General features: G+C 35.4%; 1 protein-coding gene across 5 annotated transcripts in view; it reads left to right on the top strand.

Moving 5' to 3' along the window:
* Positions 1 to 6069, top strand: part of dom (domino helicase) — a 689640-nt gene extending 683571 nt beyond the window's left edge. For all 5 annotated transcript variants that reach the window (XM_069845730.1, XM_069845733.1, XM_069845731.1 and 2 more), the window contains one exon: positions 92 to 6069. In XM_069845730.1, the coding sequence (XP_069701831.1) occupies positions 92 to 100 (9 nt within the window). In that variant the 3' untranslated portion in view covers positions 101 to 6069. The remainder of the gene's footprint in view (positions 1 to 91) is intronic.
* The last annotated feature ends 15005 nt before the right edge of the window (positions 6070 to 21074 follow it).

Genomic DNA, 21074 nt, shown 5'->3' with positions numbered 1-21074 from the left:
TAAAATATTTATTTACCTAAGAATCCTAGCCCTATTATTTTATTATAATATAATGTATATTGATCAGTTATATGTGTTTCTTGCATTTCAGTCCCAGTAAAATTGATGCTAGTTTCTCAAGAAAGAGACAGAAGAACTATTGTATCTCTCAAGTGGATAACCAGTAGGGAGAAATTGGTTATATAGTGTGATGTAAAACTGCTTAGGTGGATTTAATATGTAATATTATAATTTTATTGAAAGAAAACTTGCAACAAAGCAGTGGTTTTGTTACAGTACTCACCAAAGTGTCTGCTGTTGGATTTCAGTCCCTGTGTAATGTTCATAGTTGAAGTATTTTTGTACCTGGAAAGTGAAATAACGCTTAAAATTAATTTAAAATTAAAATTGGAAGAAAGACAATCGACACATATATTGTAGGTTGTTAAAATTACGATCACCATCCACTTATATATTTACATCTCCACATTATATTGGCAATTCTAATCCTACATTTCTTGAAAGTTTCATAGATTTGTGTGTCAATGTTCTGTGCAAGCACGTGTGTTGCAGGTGTTTAATTTCTTATGATTAAGAATGTGAGAGATTATTTTATATCAAATATGTTTAAGTGATGGTTTGTATGGAAGAAAAAACATCAATAAGTTGAAAACAATAGACGTATTATTCCAGTGCTAGTATTTAATTTGTTAATGGCTGTATAAATAATGTGTATCAGTGTGTGTACTTTTATTAAATGACTTCTATTTTGTTCTCTTTCAAAGAACAATGTGGTATGCTTGAACTCGGACTTTTATGTCTTGTGTTTCACACGTATCAAAAACTGTTACTATGTATAATGTTTTTGCGAATACCACAACATGATAACCAGTGATATTTGAATTACGAAGATGGGAAGGAAGTATTACATAGTTATATAATTGAGTGTGTGAATGCGTATTGATATTGTAAATATGCAGAGTAAAAAGGTGTGCATACATTTTATTGTATTGATAACTTAATTATCTTGATAAGATATATGCATAATGTACATTTTTTAAGTAATATGAAGTAAGTCTGTTTTAATGTTCTCTTTTAATTTTGCAGTAAATTTCTTCAAAGGCAGTTAATTTGTCATTAGTCTCAATTCTGGAATAAAAATGTTCTTGGTGCAACCATACAAAGTCATTACAGGTATATACAGCAATGTCCACACATCTCATTATAAGTATTTCGTACTCTGTGTGTGTCATTACACAAAGAAAACTGGCAACAGAAAAGCATTTTGACATTATATCAGGAAATTTAGAGACTCCTAACATTAGGTCTCATTACAGTTTTTTTTCTTTTTCTAGCTTCCTTGCTGCTTTTAACACATAATCGTCCTATCTTGCTAATGATGAATAACCTCTGCAGGTGGAAATGTTGTTATAAAAAACATGTTTAGCTTTGTCAGCGCCTCTAAATTTTAATGATAATATTTTCTAGAAATAAATCATACTGTAAACCGGGGTTACTTTGACCCACTGAAATACATTTTTAAATGGTCTTTAATTGGTTTATTGTGAAATTTTTTAGAAATAAGGCTCCAAATTTCATATGCGAATGCGGAAACATTTCCTAAAAGCATTTCAACAATCATAATAGCCACTGATAATAGTACATGTGATACAGCTTAGTTCAAAGCTGTGAGCCAAATTTACCTGGCACATGGGGTTACTTTGACCCACCTGTGTTTTCTCATTTATACGAAATACGAAAAGCCTGAAATCCCATAAGGGCAACGGCCTCCTACAGGAGAGTGTAGGGTGAGCTAATGGTCTACTATACTTGGGGAGGCAGTCCAAGAGAGCTTACACTATACACTTACAAACTAAACACATGAACAAATTATACCAACTAAACATGAAAAACAATATAGACTGAACACATAAATTATGCAAACTGAACACATAAATTATAATTTGAACACAACTGTCCACACTAAACACACGATAAAAAAAGAAAAAATTACACAAACTGAACACATACATATTCTCATCTATAACCATAGTATAATTAAACTGGGCCATTGTAATACAGCACCTGAGAAATTAAACAAAAGATAATTACAGATCTTTTATATTATGTTGATGCCTTGAACACTCTTTAATTATTTTGGGGGGTTTATTATCTTAACAATATTTTTCCACTTGTAAAATAAAATGTTCTTCTGTTTAGGCCATACCCAATATCGACCAATAGGACTTGCATGCATACAGTCAACATAAATTCCATTTTCTTCCATTTTAGTAATAACAGCTTAGCATTAGGAGTTACTTTGGCTGGGATCAGTGTAACTCCTATCCACGTGCATAGGTGCTATTTATTTTTAGATAGAAAATACTGTCAAGGGATTTTACAATAATCAAGTATTGTATGCCAATACTCTGAGCTTACAAAAAATATACTTACTTGATTTTTTCAATCACCAGTATCAGCTGGGAAGAAGGAAGTTTATACAGTATTAATTTACTACTACTACAACAAACACCATGAACAGCACAGGTGTCCAACAGAGACCATTATAGAAAATCCTGATAGCGGGAGTTATTCTTAAAATATTTGACTATCATATGGTGCGCATAAATGGATGATGTGGATAAAACTCGCAGTGTGAAAATTTTTAAAAACCTTTTTATCGTGTGTGGGTCAAAATAACATGCATTAGACCAATCTAACTGCGGTTTACAGTAGGTACTTTAATAACAGAGGATGTGGAAGGTAATAACATTTTTATCCTTACAAATAACAAGATGTAAGTGAAGTACAGTAGAACCCCGATTTAGGCGACCTCCATTTAACGTTTTACCGCATTTAACTTCGAAATTTCACGGTTCCAATAATTATTACGTATGATTAATGTATTTTTAAATTCGATTTAACGTTATTCTCTTTGCTGTGAAACCCGCATTTTACATTAAAAAATGTTTAAATGATTTTTTACTCTACTAATGCAAAAATAAATGCATTTTGATTCAATGTGTAAAACACGAATTCTTTGTAGGATCAGCGACTTGGCAATGCTGCTGCCTTGCTGCCACATGATTTCCCCTCCTAAGTTTAGGGCCTACTTATTAAATCAATCAATCAATTAATTCGATTTGTTGATTTAAGTTTTACCTTCACAGATTCATTCTGTTCCACAAACTTAACCTCACTGAAAATACCACTTGTTTCCTCTGGTTATTTCATTGGTTTTAATTCTTTTTTTTTATTATTATTATTATTTTTATTAGTGGAGGTTCGTGGGCGACAGTCCCAAGCCCCAAACAAATACAAAATTACATTCTGATTTGGACTGAGACATAGCTAATATAAAGTAATTTCTACTCACCTTAGTTCCAGGAAGTGGCCTTTAACCTGGCATCATCTATTGATGGTATTTATAAACAATAATAATATGTGCACGAACACGGAATCCTGTAAACTCCAGAGTTTACAGGATTCCGTGTTCGTGCGGGAAGGTCTACATCGGTACTACACAGCGGAGCGTCAGAACGAGACTGACAGAACATAATAGGAATTGCCGCCTAGGACAGATCGACAAATCGGCAGTGGCAGCACATGCCTATCAAGAGGGCGATCACAACATTAGATTCAAGGACACGGACATCTTGAGCACGACGACGCACTTCTTCCCCCGTCTACATAGAGAAGCGATCGAAATACATAAACATAACAACAACTTTAATCGCAAGGAAGAAGGCGTAAAGCTAAACAAGTGTTGGTACCTGGTCCTAAACAGAACAGATAAGAAGCCACTACAACAAAAGAAAGGAACCCAGAACGGGAGCAGCGAACAAAGCAGCGCGGACCGCAGCGACAACAGGCCTCGGCCCGCGAGCCGCACTATAAATACGCTCGCACAACCAGACACAGGATCAGTTGCCTCAGGTACGCCGAGAAGAGTCTTGCGACCTCGGATACCACTCCACTGAAGATGTCTGCCGCAGTTGCAGACGAAACGTCTTGGTATAAAACCAACTAATAGACCATGGCCTCTCAGCCCGGAAAATGAATCTACTTCTATAGACTCCGGCCGTGAAAGCCTACACTGCAAGAACAACAACTGAATGTTACCTAAATCTGTATTTTCGTCTATTGTGATAGTATGTCCTGGGTGACTGAAAATAAGAGATCCATTAAGAAAAGTTTTAGCTTCTCTTGCATTTCTCACCTTCACACTCGATTCCACAAACAGAATCTGTGTGCTCTTGGCATCTTGCAACATGTTCTACATGGTATTGCAATACTTTTACATTTTAAACTCAGTTTATTGCACTTGTAATACCATACATGTACAATTTTGCATTGTAAAATGTAATAAACATGTGAACAATACCTCAAAATAAAAGTTAGAAATATAGACTCTCATTTCACAACAGAAAAACAGAAATAGAAGATGTCTATTGCAAACCTGCCAAGTCTCATGCACAGTGTGTGAGATACACTGAATTGAGGCCGATCTCATGCTCGCATGCATGCAATCTGAAATCTCACGCATTTGTGGATTGCAAAATTTTAATCCAAGACAAGCTGAACTCTCACTCATTTTTCGATTACAAAATTTTAATACAAGACAGACAGTATTCGTTAAGATGTATGGGAAAGTGCTAAAGTCCAAGATGAGGAGCAAGTAAGTTGGTACATTCACCAAATGGGCACATTTATCTGAGATGAAACTAGCAAATGGAGAAATAAGATACAAGAGGCTATCTGAGGTTGCAAAATTGATTTTGATAATTCCACATTCTAATGCTGGGCAAAGAACGTGTTTTTTCTATAAGGAAAAATAAAACAGCTTTTAGATCTTCATTGAATATGGATGGTACATTATCATCTGTCTTGACAATTGGCCATCCCTGAGCCATATCACACATTCGAACCATCAAAAGAAGTGATAGCTAATGCTAAGAAAGCAATACATCAGTATAATAAAACACATTGCAATAAAGAGTGAGATTTGTGTCGTTTACAATTAAGTGCAACATTTGGAATATAACCTACAGAGTGAACCAGCTAGGGCTAGACTCCTAACTGCACTCACAGTGGCTGATTCATACATAACGACACTACCATATGCAGAGGATTCATTCGTGTTTTTGTGGTTAGTATTGCGTAATGATGTACTTACCTAATTCACAATTCAAGTTCGAAATGACGTCTTTGTGATATCAGGCAGGCTGCATATTCCTGAAGACATGTCCAGCAGAATTTGTTCTCCGAAATGCATCGAATTTATGTCATGTAGCAGTTTTTCGTGAAAACGGTGTGTGTTTTGAGTGTTTCACTTAACCATTGAGGTGGAACCATCCTTCGTTACTATAAAAAAATTAAGGTGGGGTCAAGTAGTCCATTATACACTGACTGTTGGAACCACATGCAAAACCTAAATCTGATAATCAGGTTTCATTAAACTCTCAACTACACGAATTTTATAAGATTTTAATTTTAATTATTTCGTATCTCTTATCACTGAAGATTATGATACCACTACCCACATGCCGGGATGATGTCATAGGACTTCTCTCTAGTCGGTGGCCAATTTCATTTAACATCTTCTCAATGAGAACACGCTTCACACATGTTCGTTTCTTATCCAATACTGATCCAGTTGTACGAAATTTTTTCACTAAATTGTAAATCAATGCTTTAGAAGGCTCTGGCGAATCAGGGAATGACTGACAGAAGTTTGTTACAACTGATCTCCAAAATTCGTATTTCATAAAGTTCTCGTAAATAAACACTCTTTGTTTAAGGCTGTATTTCATAATGAACACACTATTGCACTCTAAATGTATGGTATAAAGCTGCACCCTCGCTTGTGAATGTGTTTACGTAACTAAACACGAAACATAAGCGAGCAAGAGGTCTGATCATTGCGATGGTGCAGCAGGTACTACACATACGACTTTCCGCTGATGCCGTAGATCTGACTTGCTCTGTATTAACTTATTTTGTATTCTGTTGTTTTCCACAATAATTTTCATTATAAAAAATTGTGGTTTGCTAATGATTAATGATGAAATAAATTATATATAAAAGAAATTTGTTGTCTCTTCAATCCTGTTCTTCCTGACCAGTGATCTCACCAGTAACCATGGGGATCCTTAGTAACTCTGCTGTTGGCTAAGACAGTACATATCATTTCCTGTAACAATTCATAAATAAAAGGAGAGTATGCTACAATTTGTGTCTTTAAAATAAAAAAAAAAAACACTACATACTATTAAAATGTCCTTTCTCCTTCTGCTTTTTAAATTAGAGTCTGCATCTTATTGAAAAGAATGTTGATTACAAAAATCATTGTACATATAACAATTACTTCTTTCATTTTACATATGGAGTTTCAGTGCAGTAATTCTGCATTTCCGTATGGTGAAGAATCAGTAGAACAGAGAAAAATTCTCTCTGGCACCGGGACTCGAACCCAGGTTTCTAGCTTTACATGTTGGCGCTTTATTCACTAAGCCACACTGGATTCAAGTTCCGAGCTGAATTGAATCTCTCTCATATTTCTTCCATGTTGTAATGAAGCATGCATTAAATAACTACAAAATCAAATTATAGCGTTGTGGCTACAAGTGTTATATGATATTGACAGTTTACTGTGTGCGAGAAATTGCAGGTATGTGCATTGGCAGAAACCAAATTTTTTCCCTTTTTCATGTGTTACAAAGGAAAATAGGGCCAATGGCTTCTAAACCTGATGAGACAGCGAAGTTACAAATAATTTACTCTTTATTGTGTAAATTGCAATATATAAAATAAGTTATATTTGAACAAAACTACCAGTACCGTGTACCACTTCAGTATTTACATTAGAAGCAGCCATCACAATTAGTCACTTTCTCTTTGCATCCAGACTAGAATGGCATCTACTTGCACAGATAAACCTTTCGAACTTTAGTAAACAGACAGAGGTCTAATTGGTTCAAAAAAAAAATATAGTTACAATAAAGTTGAAGCATACATTAACCATACTGTAAATCCATTCACAACAACAGGCAAGGCAGTAAGGAAGGAATAGCAGAATTTATTTCAGGGAGTCATGATCTAAAAGTTTTATGATACGAATACTAACATAAAGTATACCAATAATAACTGCAGTTAAAAATTAGAGTAGACCCAACTTAAATATCAATGTTCCTCCTACTTGGAAGCTGTCCATTCAATTACGGAAAAACGTCAAAAATAAAATTAAACATAAACATTACGAAAACATAACAAGAGACATTGATAGAATATAATGATACTAGTAGCATATGAGGCAGCATATCAAAAATGTATTCAATTTTAAAACATCGCACTTATTGTATTTCCTGCATTCAGACTTTAATAGGCTACTTTGTAAATTGTCAGTACAATGCAAGATTTATGGGAAACCTAATTCTTAGACAACCAATATGTACTGACTTTCAATGAACTTGCTATTATGAAGTAATCTTTAAGGGAGAATATCTTTTAGAGAAAGGGAGATCGTTATTGTGCATTTATCTTATGTTTGATGGTTTCACTGTCTGATATCTCCAAGAAATCCTTTATATATAATGTTGCTCGATTTTGTTAATTTCGGTCCATTTATGACTTGCATTTTAACAAAATGAACTGATGTAACCTGATAAAGGTGACATACATCATCATGCTGTGGCAAAATACAAGATTTTGGAGATAAATCCCAACTTTCTTTAAAGTTTGTTCTTCTGATTTTTAAATTGTCATAGCAAAGACAGGACAGACTGATGGTCAGATGTGGTCATAAGATGTATCAGCTTAGGATGCTACGAATTGCTGGAAGTTGAACTTTACTGTTTTGGCAACATTGAATGAAGTGTTCATTCTCCTTTTTACAACTAAAGTGATGGGTTCCACAGAGTGTACATGTCAGTCATACTTCCACCACATCTATGCCTCAGGTGCTAATACACTGCTCTTCCATTCAGGTGGCATTTGCTGGCGGACATTCTAGAACGAATTAAAGAACACAGTGACTACTTTAAACAAGTTTGTTTTTTTTTTTTTTTTCTGATGAGTCAATCTTTCACAAGTTAAGAGACACAGTTCGAATTTGAGGGTCGGAAAAATGAAATGTTGGTGAAAATATGGCACGAAATTGGATATCAATTAGATGTTCTCCGGACAATAAACAAAGCTCATGTGAAAATGTATGCATGAAAACTGTGTAAGTTTGCTGAAAACCGCATCCCTGTATCTAGCGTTGTTGTTCATAATCAGGGAAAGACTTTGTGTTCATCCTTGATACAAAATCTTAATACAAATAGATATTAACATTAATTAACTGATACATTGAAAGATGATCTAATTTTTTCAAATTATGTTGGCCAACTACATTTCCTAACTAAGATTGCCAACTGTCCAGTTTTGCACTGAAGATTTCTATTTCTAGGGAAATACAGAGCATTTGCCCACAGCTGGGGCCAGGAAAGTGGCCTGCCTGCGGTGTTGCTTGCGGGAATCGTCTATCCGTAAGCTTCTGCTTTCTATACTATACTCTGTAGGGTTTTAATTTTAAAAGTTTAGCAGCTGTAAAGACTGATGTTTTTGAAACACCAACTTCCTGTGAAACACGTCTTAGAGATTTATTAGGAGAGCATATAAATGATGCACTGATTTCATCAATTTTTTTCTTCCGTCAATACTCTTTGTTTTCGCTTAGGAATTGTAGCATTTATCGACCCTGTTGTCCTTAATTTGTAAACAAGGCATCTTAACAGTTTCTCTACCCTGAATTGGAGCACCTGGATATTTCACTTCAAATTGCCTACGCACCTCTCTACATGACTCTGTTTTCACATATGCATCATACATAAAAACTTTCTGTTCAAGCGTGAATTTTGCGTTTTTCATTGTTAATAAATTTTACACACATGCTGAATATTTAGCAATTGTGTCAAGAAACTGCACTGTACGTGTTAAATACTGCAACATCTGGCTCACAACTGATAGCTTGTCGACCTTGATGTCCTTGATTGTCGAGCGTGTCTCAATAACTGCACGCACAAAGCGGCGTATCAGTATATGCCGCTTTCCTGGCCCCATCCGTAGGCGAACGCTCTGTAGTTTATCGTCCAGTTATAAGTCTAAACCAGATGTCAAATCAATGGTTATGAGAGTTTTTTTTTTTTTGTACAGGTTTAAGGTGAAGTTTAAACGGACGGCATTTTACATCATCTGGCTAAATGGCAATTTTAAACAAATGAGATTTTGATGCCACATGTCATACTGGAGGATAAACTAAGTGTACGCTCACTTTTTGCACCTTCTCTTTAAATATAATCTTATTATTACATAATAATGTACGTGCCATTGCCTGAATTCGAGATTCCAAGTTTAGCATCATACTGCTATGTGTCTAAATCTTTAAAAATGATGAATGTAGTTCTGCATTAAGCAGCTAAGTGGTATGTTCTTGGTGCTTACATTGTTGGTGCATATCTGACATACTTTCATCACCATTGTGCAGTTTGTCACTTGGATGAGATTGTCTAGAAGTTCTTCAATCCTTTGTTAACCCTTCACCATATGCGTGCAATTGTACGGTAGTGGCAAAAAAAACCGGACCGACCCTTGTAGCTGATTTCAGAGCCTTGTTCACTCCAGAGCACGATGGACTGGTAACTAAGACTTTTGTGGTTCGAATCCTGCCTGGGAAGGAAACTTTTTTTTGTTCCTTATTCAAATTTATTCCCAATACTTTTCGATTGCAGCAATATTTTACTACTCAATTAAATTATTATTCCCAGAACATGAATTTTACCAGCAATCGAAAAGTATTGGGAATAAATTTGGATAAGGAACAAAAAAAAGTTTCTTTCCCAGGCAGGATTCGAACCACGAAAGTCTTAGTTACCAATCTATCATGGTCTGGAGTGAACAAGGCTCTGAAATCAGCTACAAGAGTCGTTCGGTTTTTTTTGCCACTACTATACTGTTCATATATAAGAAATTTAAATGTTTATTTCTAGCTTCACATTAAGAATAAATTAAATTTTTACAGAATTTTTATCACTAATTAGCTGTAGAAAAAACTGAATATTTTCTTAATGTATACTAGTGCATTATATTTGAACATATTTATTCTGGTTGGTTTAATTTGTTATATTATCAAAACTTCACAAAAACACAACCTACTCTGAGGAAACAGACTCAGGTTTATGATTATAAAATTTTACACACAACATGATCAAATGTCTTTACATATGAGCTTTTAACATATCTGACACATGTTTGTTTATGGTTTTGCTAACTTTGTTTCTCGGATAGCTTTCACAACGACCACTGGATGACATTCTTGGGATACCTTTCCCATCATTATCCCAAGGCCCTTGGCATTTTGAAGGGAACATTTTTGGCTCCCAGCAAAATACAAAGATCTATAAGTGCCTTTATTTCTGCTAGATTCGTTGGTGAAGTATCACGTTCCTGACTGAATTGTCCTCTAATTGAATGGATATAGATATTTCTATAATTCAGAATAACATCTTTAATGTCATCATCAATGAGGCAAAATCAAATTTCCAATGTTCATTTGGCTTCACTAGCTTTTCATTTTTTGCCACGTAAATGAGTGACTATATGACAGGCTCTTGTTCTCCTGTTTCGAAAAGTTCATTTTTTTTCAGACAGTACCATCCTTACTTGTGTATATAGAATAATCTCTATCTTCATAAATCATCATCATCAATTTCCATACTTTCTTCTTCAGATATACAGGGTCCGATAGAAACAATCTACCACTTTCAACAGTTGGAAATACATACGACCATACTGTGAGGATGAAACTTAGAAGGCAGGTAATAGGAATGTCGCCATTTAGTAAGCAATGGAGCATTCGGGTCCTATGCATCGTGTTTTTATGTTTGAGGCATATTTTAAAAATAACGACAGTGCAGTAGCTACACAACACCAATTTCAATGACACTTTAACGTTGAGACATGGAAGAGTACCAGAATGGCATACAATTCAGAGGTGGGTCGATCAGTTCCGTGTTACTGCAGTTGCAACAAATAAGAAGCCAATGGGAAGGCCGAGGACTGTATGGTCACCTGAAAATATCGAAAGGATAATGAATGTATTGACAGGTGTCCCTGGTGTTCAGGAATCAGACATGCTGCAACTTCACACATGTCAGACAGAAGAATTCGCCACATTCTCCATAAAGACTTACGTTTTCATCCTTACAAACTGCAGGTGACCCACAAGTTATCTAATCGTGATTATGCCTCCCGGAAACAGTTCAGTTAGCACTTCATCGAGTTGATGAATGAAAATAGAGAAATTCTTCCTAACCTCATTATGTCGGATGAGGTTCACTTTGTACTGTCAGGTCATGTCAATAAGAAATAAGATACTGGTGTGATATTAATTCAAACGAACTTCATGAAAAACCACTACACAGTCCAAAAGTCACGGTTTGGTGTGGTGTTTCGGCTTTCAGCATTATTGGACTCTACTTTTTTGAGATCACCACGGGAACACAGTCACAGTCAATTCGCAGAGATACATAAACCTACTGACGACTTTCTTTATTACAGAATTACAGAGACATGGCATTAATTTGGCTACAGTTTACTTCCAGCAGGACGTTCCCATACTACTCAAGTTTCAATGACAGAATCATCTCTCATTTTGGAGACTTTCCATGGCCAGCCAGATTCCCCGATTTGACTATCTGCGATTTCTTTTTGTGGGGGTACCTCAAGAGTTGAGTGTTTCAAACACGTATCCCCAACATTGACAATCTTAAAAGACGCATCAGGGAAGAGGTCCAAGCAATTCCACCTCCAATGTTGGTAATGGATAGTTTTGTTAGTCGAGTTCATAAGTGCAACACACAAGACAGTGGCTATCTAAGTGGTGTAATTTTCAAGATATAAAATGTACACAGTCCTGGGTTATTGAGTGTGTTAAAATGGCATTGTATTGTCTATCAATTACCACTCTTGTTTGTTGCATTTGCTAAGTGGTGTTTCTGCAGGACCCTGAGTATTATGGTCACAATCTGTTAAATGATGTTTGTCACTATCAAGTTCATCACCTTCATTATATTCTTCTTCATCATCTTCATCAAGTCAATTATTAATTTGCCGAGTTTGTGGACCTTGTTTTGCCATGGAGTTGAAAGTACAGGTGTACATACAGTCGGATTTGATTTCCGGTTGGGGCAAGTTATCTGGTTGAGGTTTTTCCGGGGTTTTCCCTTAACCCAATACGAGCAAATGCTGGGAAACTTTCGGTGCTGGACCCTGGACTCATTTCATCGGCATTATCACCTTCATCTCAGTCAGACGCTAAATAACCTAAGATGTTGATAAAGCGTCGTAAAATAACTTACTAGAATAAAATAAGCAGCCGAATTTATACAGCATAAGGCGCTTATTCCATTTCATAGACTTACTAAATAACTGCTAGATCACTCACTGGCACTAGTGTTATGCTCCCAAATTGGACAGCCGAAGGGCGGCCATTTGTATGGTTGAGCTGAATAAGTATGGTTCGTTCGTGTGATGTTTTTAATTGCAGGAATGCACATGGATGTAAAGATAAAGAAGGAAGGAATGTTACATTTCACTGATTAGTTCATCTTTAATTTCTACGACAATTTTTGCTCCGTATTATGTTACAGAAGACAAACTATTGTACTTATACGACTGTTTATGCTTCAGGTTTCCTCTGAGTAAAGATTCCCTTAACCGAAAGTGGATAGGTGCAATCCGCAGAGAAAATTTCTACCCTACAATGAATCATTCTGTGTGTTCAACTCATTTCCAAGATAGTTGTTACTTTTCAAACTAGGTACTGCCCGTGTCTCACTTCCTGAGCTATTTCTTTGCGGGGCGAGACGCAGAGGGGGAGAGTGGGAGGTCCTGGGTACTGCATATGTCTACTACCCTACGTTCAACATATCGGACTTTTTAGGATTCCTTTCGTCAGCTATGGAGCAAGATCAACCATGGACAAGGGAATGTACAGGCTATTCCCTCACAAAACAAATTATGTCCTACTCATTCAATTCATGTAACTAAACACTATGGGCCATATTCATAGAATTCTTAGCATGGGCTTCCAATGGATGATCAATGAACTAACGTTTTTCGTATTCATAAATCAGTGTTAGCGATATGATATGATATGATATGATATGATATGATATGATATGATATGATATGATATGATATGATATATGATATGATATGATATGATATGATATGATATATGATATGATATGATATGACATGATATGATATATGATATGATATGATATGATATGATATGATATGATATGATATGATATGATATGATATGATATGAATCGTGTACAAATAATCACTCAATAGCCGGGGCTAGTTTAGCATGCTCATAGCGTGGGCTAGCGAAATGTCTATGCATAGCACCCTATAATACCAGTGATAGACTACAGTCTCTACTCGAGATTATCGACCTAATCGCGATTACGGTTGTTGTGGGTACACATCTGTAAACTCTTTCCTCTATGGCAGTGTTTCTCAAACTTTTTCCACCCCAAAACCCTTTTAATCTAAAGTGTAAGTGCGGAATCCTTGTAATGTTTTATTAGTAGGCCTATTTAATAATTAACAGACAAGTGAAAGCTAGTATCTCAATAATTCTGTTCAGTGGGACGAATGTATTTACTTTTTAAGTCTGCAATCTGTAGTCTCAGTTCTACTGTACTTCCGCATTTTGTTTTAGTGAACACATACACAGAGAATCCAGTGATGAAAGTGATAAGTATTATTTTCCGTTTTAAATGTTCATTAAACATATTATTATTACGCATATTATTGGAATATTATTATTATTATTATTATTATTATTATTATTATTATTATTATTATTATCATCGGTGGTTTCGTGTTGTTATTGATTCATATTTTCGTAACATTTATATATTTTTATAGTAACCACTATGTATAAAATAGCCACCGGAGCAGCCCAGTCAGCTAAGGCGCTTGCCTATCAATCCAGAGTTGCATTCGGGCGCGGGTTCGATTCCTGCTTGGGCTGATTACCTGATTGGATTTTTTTTCCGAGCTTTTCCCCAACAGTAAGGCGAATGTCAGGTAATCTATGGCTAATCCCTGGCCTCATCTCGCCAAATACCATTTCGCTATCACCAATCCCATCGATGCAAAATAACCTAGTAGTTGGTACAATGTCGTTAAATAACCAAGTAAAAAAAGTATAAAATAAAATTTAAAATCATATAGGGGTCACGGAACTGCGGAACATACTTTGAGAAACACTTCTATGGTAATTCAGCAGTTGTCCAGACTGAACAAAGAGTGGCCTAGTGTGTACATACATTTTCGGAAATTGCCACCAGAGATAATAGTGATAGTGGTAACCACATTAGAGTCTCCAGTATTATAAACAGTAAAGACCCCTGCACTGGCATAGGATGTTTTCAGAACATGCAATATGCTGCCGTGCTGCACGCTGCTGCTGCTGCTGCCGTGACGATCCGAGCAGACCTAAGAGGCGTGGTTATAAGCACCAGGGAACTCTCAGTTCAGGACGTGAGACACGGGCAGGGCATTATTACTAGGAGGCGGATGTTGATGAAAAGTCATCTTAATTTTCACATTATGACGATGCCTATTACTATAGAAATCCTTTCTATGTTAATATCAGCGTAAAAAAGTAATTTCTTATATTGCATTTTTTACGCTTTTGAACTAATAGGTCATTTTTATATTTTTTTCGGCATTTTTTGGTCATTTTTAATACTTTGAAGAACTTTTAGATCATTTGCAATGCATTTTACTTTCTTCTTTACCGATAGATCTGTTTATAATTTGCTAACCAAATAGGTCAGTAGTAATTACCTAAAGAATTAATGAATAACAGTGAAGTTTGAGTTTTATAGTTTGGAACAGACTCTGAAGTCCATCCCCTATTTCACTGAATGCTTCACTTCACACAATGGGCGTAATATAAAATTCTTGACAGCAGCTTAGTTTAAGTGAGGACTTTTTTTTTTATTATCCAATTTAATAAACCCTATTTCACCCTGAGGTATATTAGGGTTATAGTTGGCATCAAAATACATATTTTATAACCAATAAACAACAGTAAAGTGATAACATAAAATAGTGGTCACATTTACAATTTACATGAATTATGTAGAAGCATGCACATTAGTGAAAGAATGGCTCCTGTTAAAGATTAATGAGATGTTTGAGGAATAATCAATATAAAAGGTATACAAGAATGTCTAACCATTTCAGAGTAAATCACGATCTTAAAAAGATAATGAATAGTAGATTAATAAAACAAAGTTTCACTTTCACTTTCAAATTAATACTTAATTCATGAACAATGAAACAGTTAAGAGTAATAAAGAGATATTACAAGCAATGATTTACGGTTACAAGTTACATACATGATTCAGGAACAATTACAATAATTAAAATATAACACAAGTAATGACTTACAACTAACGAATACCGAAATTCTTGAAGGGCAATATATAATGGTAGGGGCAATACAAAAGATTTAAAAACAAATGGAAACAGTACAGTAAAGGAATAGTAGAAAAAATGGCTTAAGATTACAAATTAAACACATTCTTTTTAAAGCAATAGGTAACAACAAAGAGATACTAATAACAATACACTGACTATAGTTACAGATTAAACACATTATTTAAAAAAAATTACAAACACGCAAATGATTAATAGCTATTTTCAGGCATCATTCAAAGGGACCATGACTGTAATTCACATCTTCATGACGTTATTTCGTATATTATTTTGTATTTCAACCTATTTCAATTTGTTATTTTTCACTGTAACAACAAAATATGTTTCATAAAGCCTCAAGACATTTCTCTACACTTATTGTATCACGGTACTCTTTGTCAATGGCAACCTGTAATGGTTATAGGAAGAAATATATATAAATAATTTAAAATGGTTATTAAACACAATATTTTAAAAGCAATAAATAGCTATATTAACAGATGACTTGAAATTTACGAATTAAATGCATTATTTACTAACAACAATTGGCAATAAGGAGGTATTACAAGAAATGGCTCAAAATTGGAAATTAAATACTGTACATAATTAAAAAAATAAATAAATAAATAATAAAAACCATATGCGAAATTGAAGACTTACAGTTTCATAATAGTTGATTAGAACTAATACGATTTTTCCCGCAGAATAATTTAACATTTTACAGTTTCACGAATATTCTATTCAAGATGGACATGAAATAATTATATGATTTAGAGTTGGTAAGTATATTGGTTAACGGTTTGGTAAATGCATAATTTAAAGTGTTCAGTAACAACTCAAACGCGTATCTTTCATGGCAAAAGACTGGATAGTCATATAATACATGTTTGACATCATGAGATTCCTCCCCACAAATGCAAGTTGCATCGTCTTTAATATGGAATCTATTTAAGTATTCCCCGAATTTCCCATGCCCAGTCAAAAACTGTGTCAGCACGAAATTTGGTGTAATTCCTTTACATTTATTCTGATCATAGACCGTTCGAAAATATAGCTCTTTTGTAAGAATCACTATTGACCCATCTGTCGTTCCATTCTTGCATATATTGTTCTTTGGCTACCTTTTTGATATAGGATATTGGACATAAATTGTACGACAGTGGCATATCAGAGTTGGCTGCCATCTTTGCCAATTCATCGGCTCTCTCATTTCCAACTATCCCAGTGTGACAAGTTATATAAATATGGACGGCACTTTGCATTACTAAAGTTCTTATCTCTGAGGCTATAATGTTAGTGTTATATTTATCATTAATTGATATTACTGCTGACTGAGAGTTACTGTGAACGCAAGCGCTGTAACCAGACTGACTTCACCATTTGATTGCTTCTCGCAAAGCTAGTAGTTCCGCTTGAAACACTGAGCATTCTGAGGAGAGTTTGAAGATAGCTGAGGTGTGTTCGCTATCATTCCTGTAGGCAACAAAGGCACAGCCTACTTTGGCATTTTGATTCGACAGTTTATCCAAACACGATCCATCTGTATAGATCAAACAGTCGTGGGAATCTGCATCACAAGTTTCTTTGAGACAGGGTATGTATAAAGATGGATGCCCTGCCTGGAGAGAATTTGCTGGTTCTTGTACATGGAGATGTGTCAAAAACTGAGGGATTTTTCGGCCTTGTTTTATATTGCTGATGTTTGCTTTAAGTTCACCAACCAAATATAATGGTTCAATATCTGCTATAACCTGAGAGGCTGCAGTAGATATTGTACGATATCCTCGGATAATTCATAAGAGATATCCTCGTTGAATCTGAGACAGTTTTTCTTGCGCCCATTTTTTCTGTAATATATGTTGGAATGCTGCCACACAGTAAAGAACCATAGGTTCTGCTGCTCCCCGATAAATTATCTTTAGTAAAGAGGAGTTAAGGCCCCATGTAGGTCTAGTTGCAGCGGAAAGAGAGCAGAAAGTAGCTTGTTAGCTTTACCAGCAATGTGTTGAAGATGTGGACGGAAAGTCAGGCGCTTATCTAAGACCATGCCTAAATACTTAAGTTCATCAACTAGTACAATGCTTGTGTTATCCATAGAGATGCTTATCAGTTCTATTTTTCTTTTTCTTGTAGTTAGCATTGCTGATGTTTTGGACGCATTGAAGTTGAGTTTGTTTGTCTTGCCCCACATGTAGATAGCCGCTAGTGCTTCATTGACTATGTCCTCTAAGTGCCTAAATGTACTTGATTTTGCAAGTATTAGAGCATCGTCGGCGTAAGCGTGCAGCGTCCATCCTTCAGGGAGTCGTTGTTATAGCAGATCATCATAAAGTATAATCCAGAAACCTGGACTGCATGCTGACCCTTGTGGACATCCTCTCGTCACATTCTTGATAATGGTCTCATCGCTTATAGTGAGCTGACTTCTGCGGTCTTCGAAATAATTTTTAACTATTCTATATAAATTTCTAGGGCATTTTTTAAGCTTTAGTTGATGTAGTATTTTTGGCCACCAGGCATTGTCAAACGCACCTGATATGTCCAAGGAGATTAATAGTCCAATTTCTTTCCTTGAGTGTACCTCCTGTATCCAATCTACAACTTTACAAACTGCCAATTCTGTTGATTTCAGCGGCATGAATCCAAACTGAAGTTCACTGAGGGAACTGTTACTTAGTAAGTGATACATAATGCGATCTATGATGAGTTTCTCTAGGCATTTTCCCAATATAGGCAGCAAGGTGATTGGTCGGAAAGAAGAGGTAGTAACTTTGTTGCTACTTTGACATTTCGGTATTACTTTAACTACACCGAATTTCCAGCAGTCAGGGAAAACCCCGAGCTCCAAACATTTATTGTACAGATTCAATAGAAGTGAAGCATGTGAGAGATGTATTTGTTTGACAACATTTGCCGATAGTCCATCAAGTCCCGGAGTCTTACGATCATTTTGCTTCAGAATTATGCGTTGCACTTCAGGAGGTGTGAAGTATGTATCATCTAACATATCTGGCTCAGCATGTGTTGTTGCACGAATTACTCTTTGAACATCATTATCTTCCATGTCATCCGGAAAAAATTTACTCACCAGGGCGTTTGCAGTATCTTTTGTATTTATAGTGGGTCCATTTTCCGTTTCCAGTGTTGTTAGCACTTTATTAAAATTTTGTGGCTTCCAGAAGTGTTTATATATAATACCCCAGGGGTTTGTTTGTGTAGAACAAAAGATTTTCTAACTATTTGCTTTCGCTTGCGACATCATCAATCTGTATTGAGATTTGACCTGGTAGATTTCTTCATACTTCACACGAAGAAGGTCACACTTCACTCGTTTATACCTACGGTAACATGCGAGAACACGTTTTCTCATTATTGTAAGTTCAGTGTTCCACCAGTAGTTCTTCAAAGGTTTCTGGCTTAGTTTTGGTAGATGGGCATCACAAAGTCGTGCTGTAACATCCGTGAGTTTTTTAGTGACAATATTTAACTCTGAAGAGTTATTAACATTTTGTAGCTCTTCTGATACTGGTACAAGTTTCCGAGTAGCTGATTTTTTAAAATGCTCCCACAGTATATTTTTTGTTCTATACTTCCTTGTTAAATACATTCCCCCAATGTTACCACATGTATTTTATGATGTGTTAATTTTAGTAACAATCAGACTGTGGTCTGAAAGGGATGCCTTGTCGCTCACTCTCCAGTCAGTAATATAGGCCTATAATACATTATAGAATTACACACACTCAGATCTATAAAACTAGTAGAATTTCCGCGTCTATATGTTGGCATGTTCCCCTCATTAAGTATGATAAGGTTGCTGACAGAACAAAAGTCATAACATTTTTTGCCGCGGTCGGCAGTAATTGGACTTGACCATCCTGTCTGTATGTTTTGCATTTATGTCCTCTATAATTAGCAGAGGGTTCCCATTTATCTCTTGACATATTTTAGTTAGTTCTTCTATTTTGTGGTCCAAATTAGAGACACAATATATATTACATATATATAAACTAATAGTATTTATAATAATGTTTACCAGAACCAGATCTGGTGTACAGATCTGTTGTAATTTTAAAGTATTTTTGTATTTTGTTATGATGGCTGAGCGAGTTCTTTAATTATTATCATCAGTTTCATAAACTGGTGATCCGAAAACAGACGCTAGCTTATGTCTTGTGTTAGGTTCTTGAACACAAAGTACTTTTATCTCTGCCATACCGGTAGGAGGAGGGGGCACAATCAGACAAAAAAATTTAAAAATTATAACTGCTAAATTTCTAGGAATATACCAATTTTTTTTAGGGATGCACATTATTTATACTTTCACTTAACACCTGACAAACTCAGAGAATTTTAATGCAGCAATTTTATTAGATACAAACATTTAATATTACAGCAGCATAGTGTCTCATTGTGCCCCAGTAAGGGGCACTATCAGACATCACTGGGGCAGAATTAGACACTGACTAACGCTGATATAATCCTGGAATTTTTTTTCCATTTACTTGATTAACAAATCATATATCATTCTGAATTCAAAGTTTCTAAGTTCTATCGCACATCAATATTATCAAAATGGACTTCAAACTGATGATAAGATGCTTGACGTTTTGTTCCTTTTAGTTTCAGTAGTGTGGTAAAATAAGTTTTTATATCTTTTAAGCTTACAGACGATATGTCCTCTACAAGTGGTTATACAAATTTATTTTCCATTTTCAAGCTTTTCCGCAGGAAAGTGACTTCAAAATCATCTTTGAAGCAATAATCCTGCCAACATAAAAAATGTTTTTCTTGTCATGAAAATGGACCAGCACATAATCCCCTTCCTGAGCCTCTTTGTCTAATTCCTCGAAACCAGTAGGATCTGGAACTGTCATCCAATCCATGTCATTATCACTTTCATCATAAACAATTTCCATTGTTTGCTCGTCATCTGAAGATTCGGTTTCTGGCTTCTTGTTTGTTATTTTCTTTTTCCTAAATAGTTGTTTTTTTAACTATTTTGCTTTTAATTTGGTTCGATGTTCTTTCTTCTAAAGATTTTTTGATTGGAGTGTCTGTTGCAATGCAGCTTTTCCCTGTCCTCCTTCCCTTTCTTCTGTTTTTCTGCTTACCAGCCTTCGGGTAGCTGACAAAACCTTTTACTCAAGGACTTGATTCATCTTACTGAGTTCAGCAGAATTTTTCCTGTTAGAACCTGATGTTGAAGTACTGGCTGATGTGGTATCAAGACAATCTATCACTACTGGTGTTTCATCATGTCCTTCTCAGTCTTCCTTTGTCTATTTCTGATCATCCTATACTTAGAATAACATATGTTTTACTGTCACAATTATTATTATTATTATTATTATTATTATTATTATTATTATTATAAATTTATTGTAATAATTAAACAATATTTTACAATACTTATTAATGGCAGACATTGTCTGATTGTACCCCATCATGGGTGTCTGATTGTGCCCCATAGTGCATATAACTACATTTTGATTTCGCACTGCAATGTGGATACTGTGATCGGATTCTGATCAGTGTTTAACTGTAGC

This window comes from Periplaneta americana, chromosome 14 (genome assembly GCF_040183065.1).
Source record: "Periplaneta americana isolate PAMFEO1 chromosome 14, P.americana_PAMFEO1_priV1, whole genome shotgun sequence".
In the NCBI taxonomy this organism is placed as follows: domain Eukaryota; kingdom Metazoa; phylum Arthropoda; class Insecta; order Blattodea; family Blattidae; genus Periplaneta; species Periplaneta americana.
This window is presented reverse-complemented; position numbering and strand designations above follow the sequence as displayed.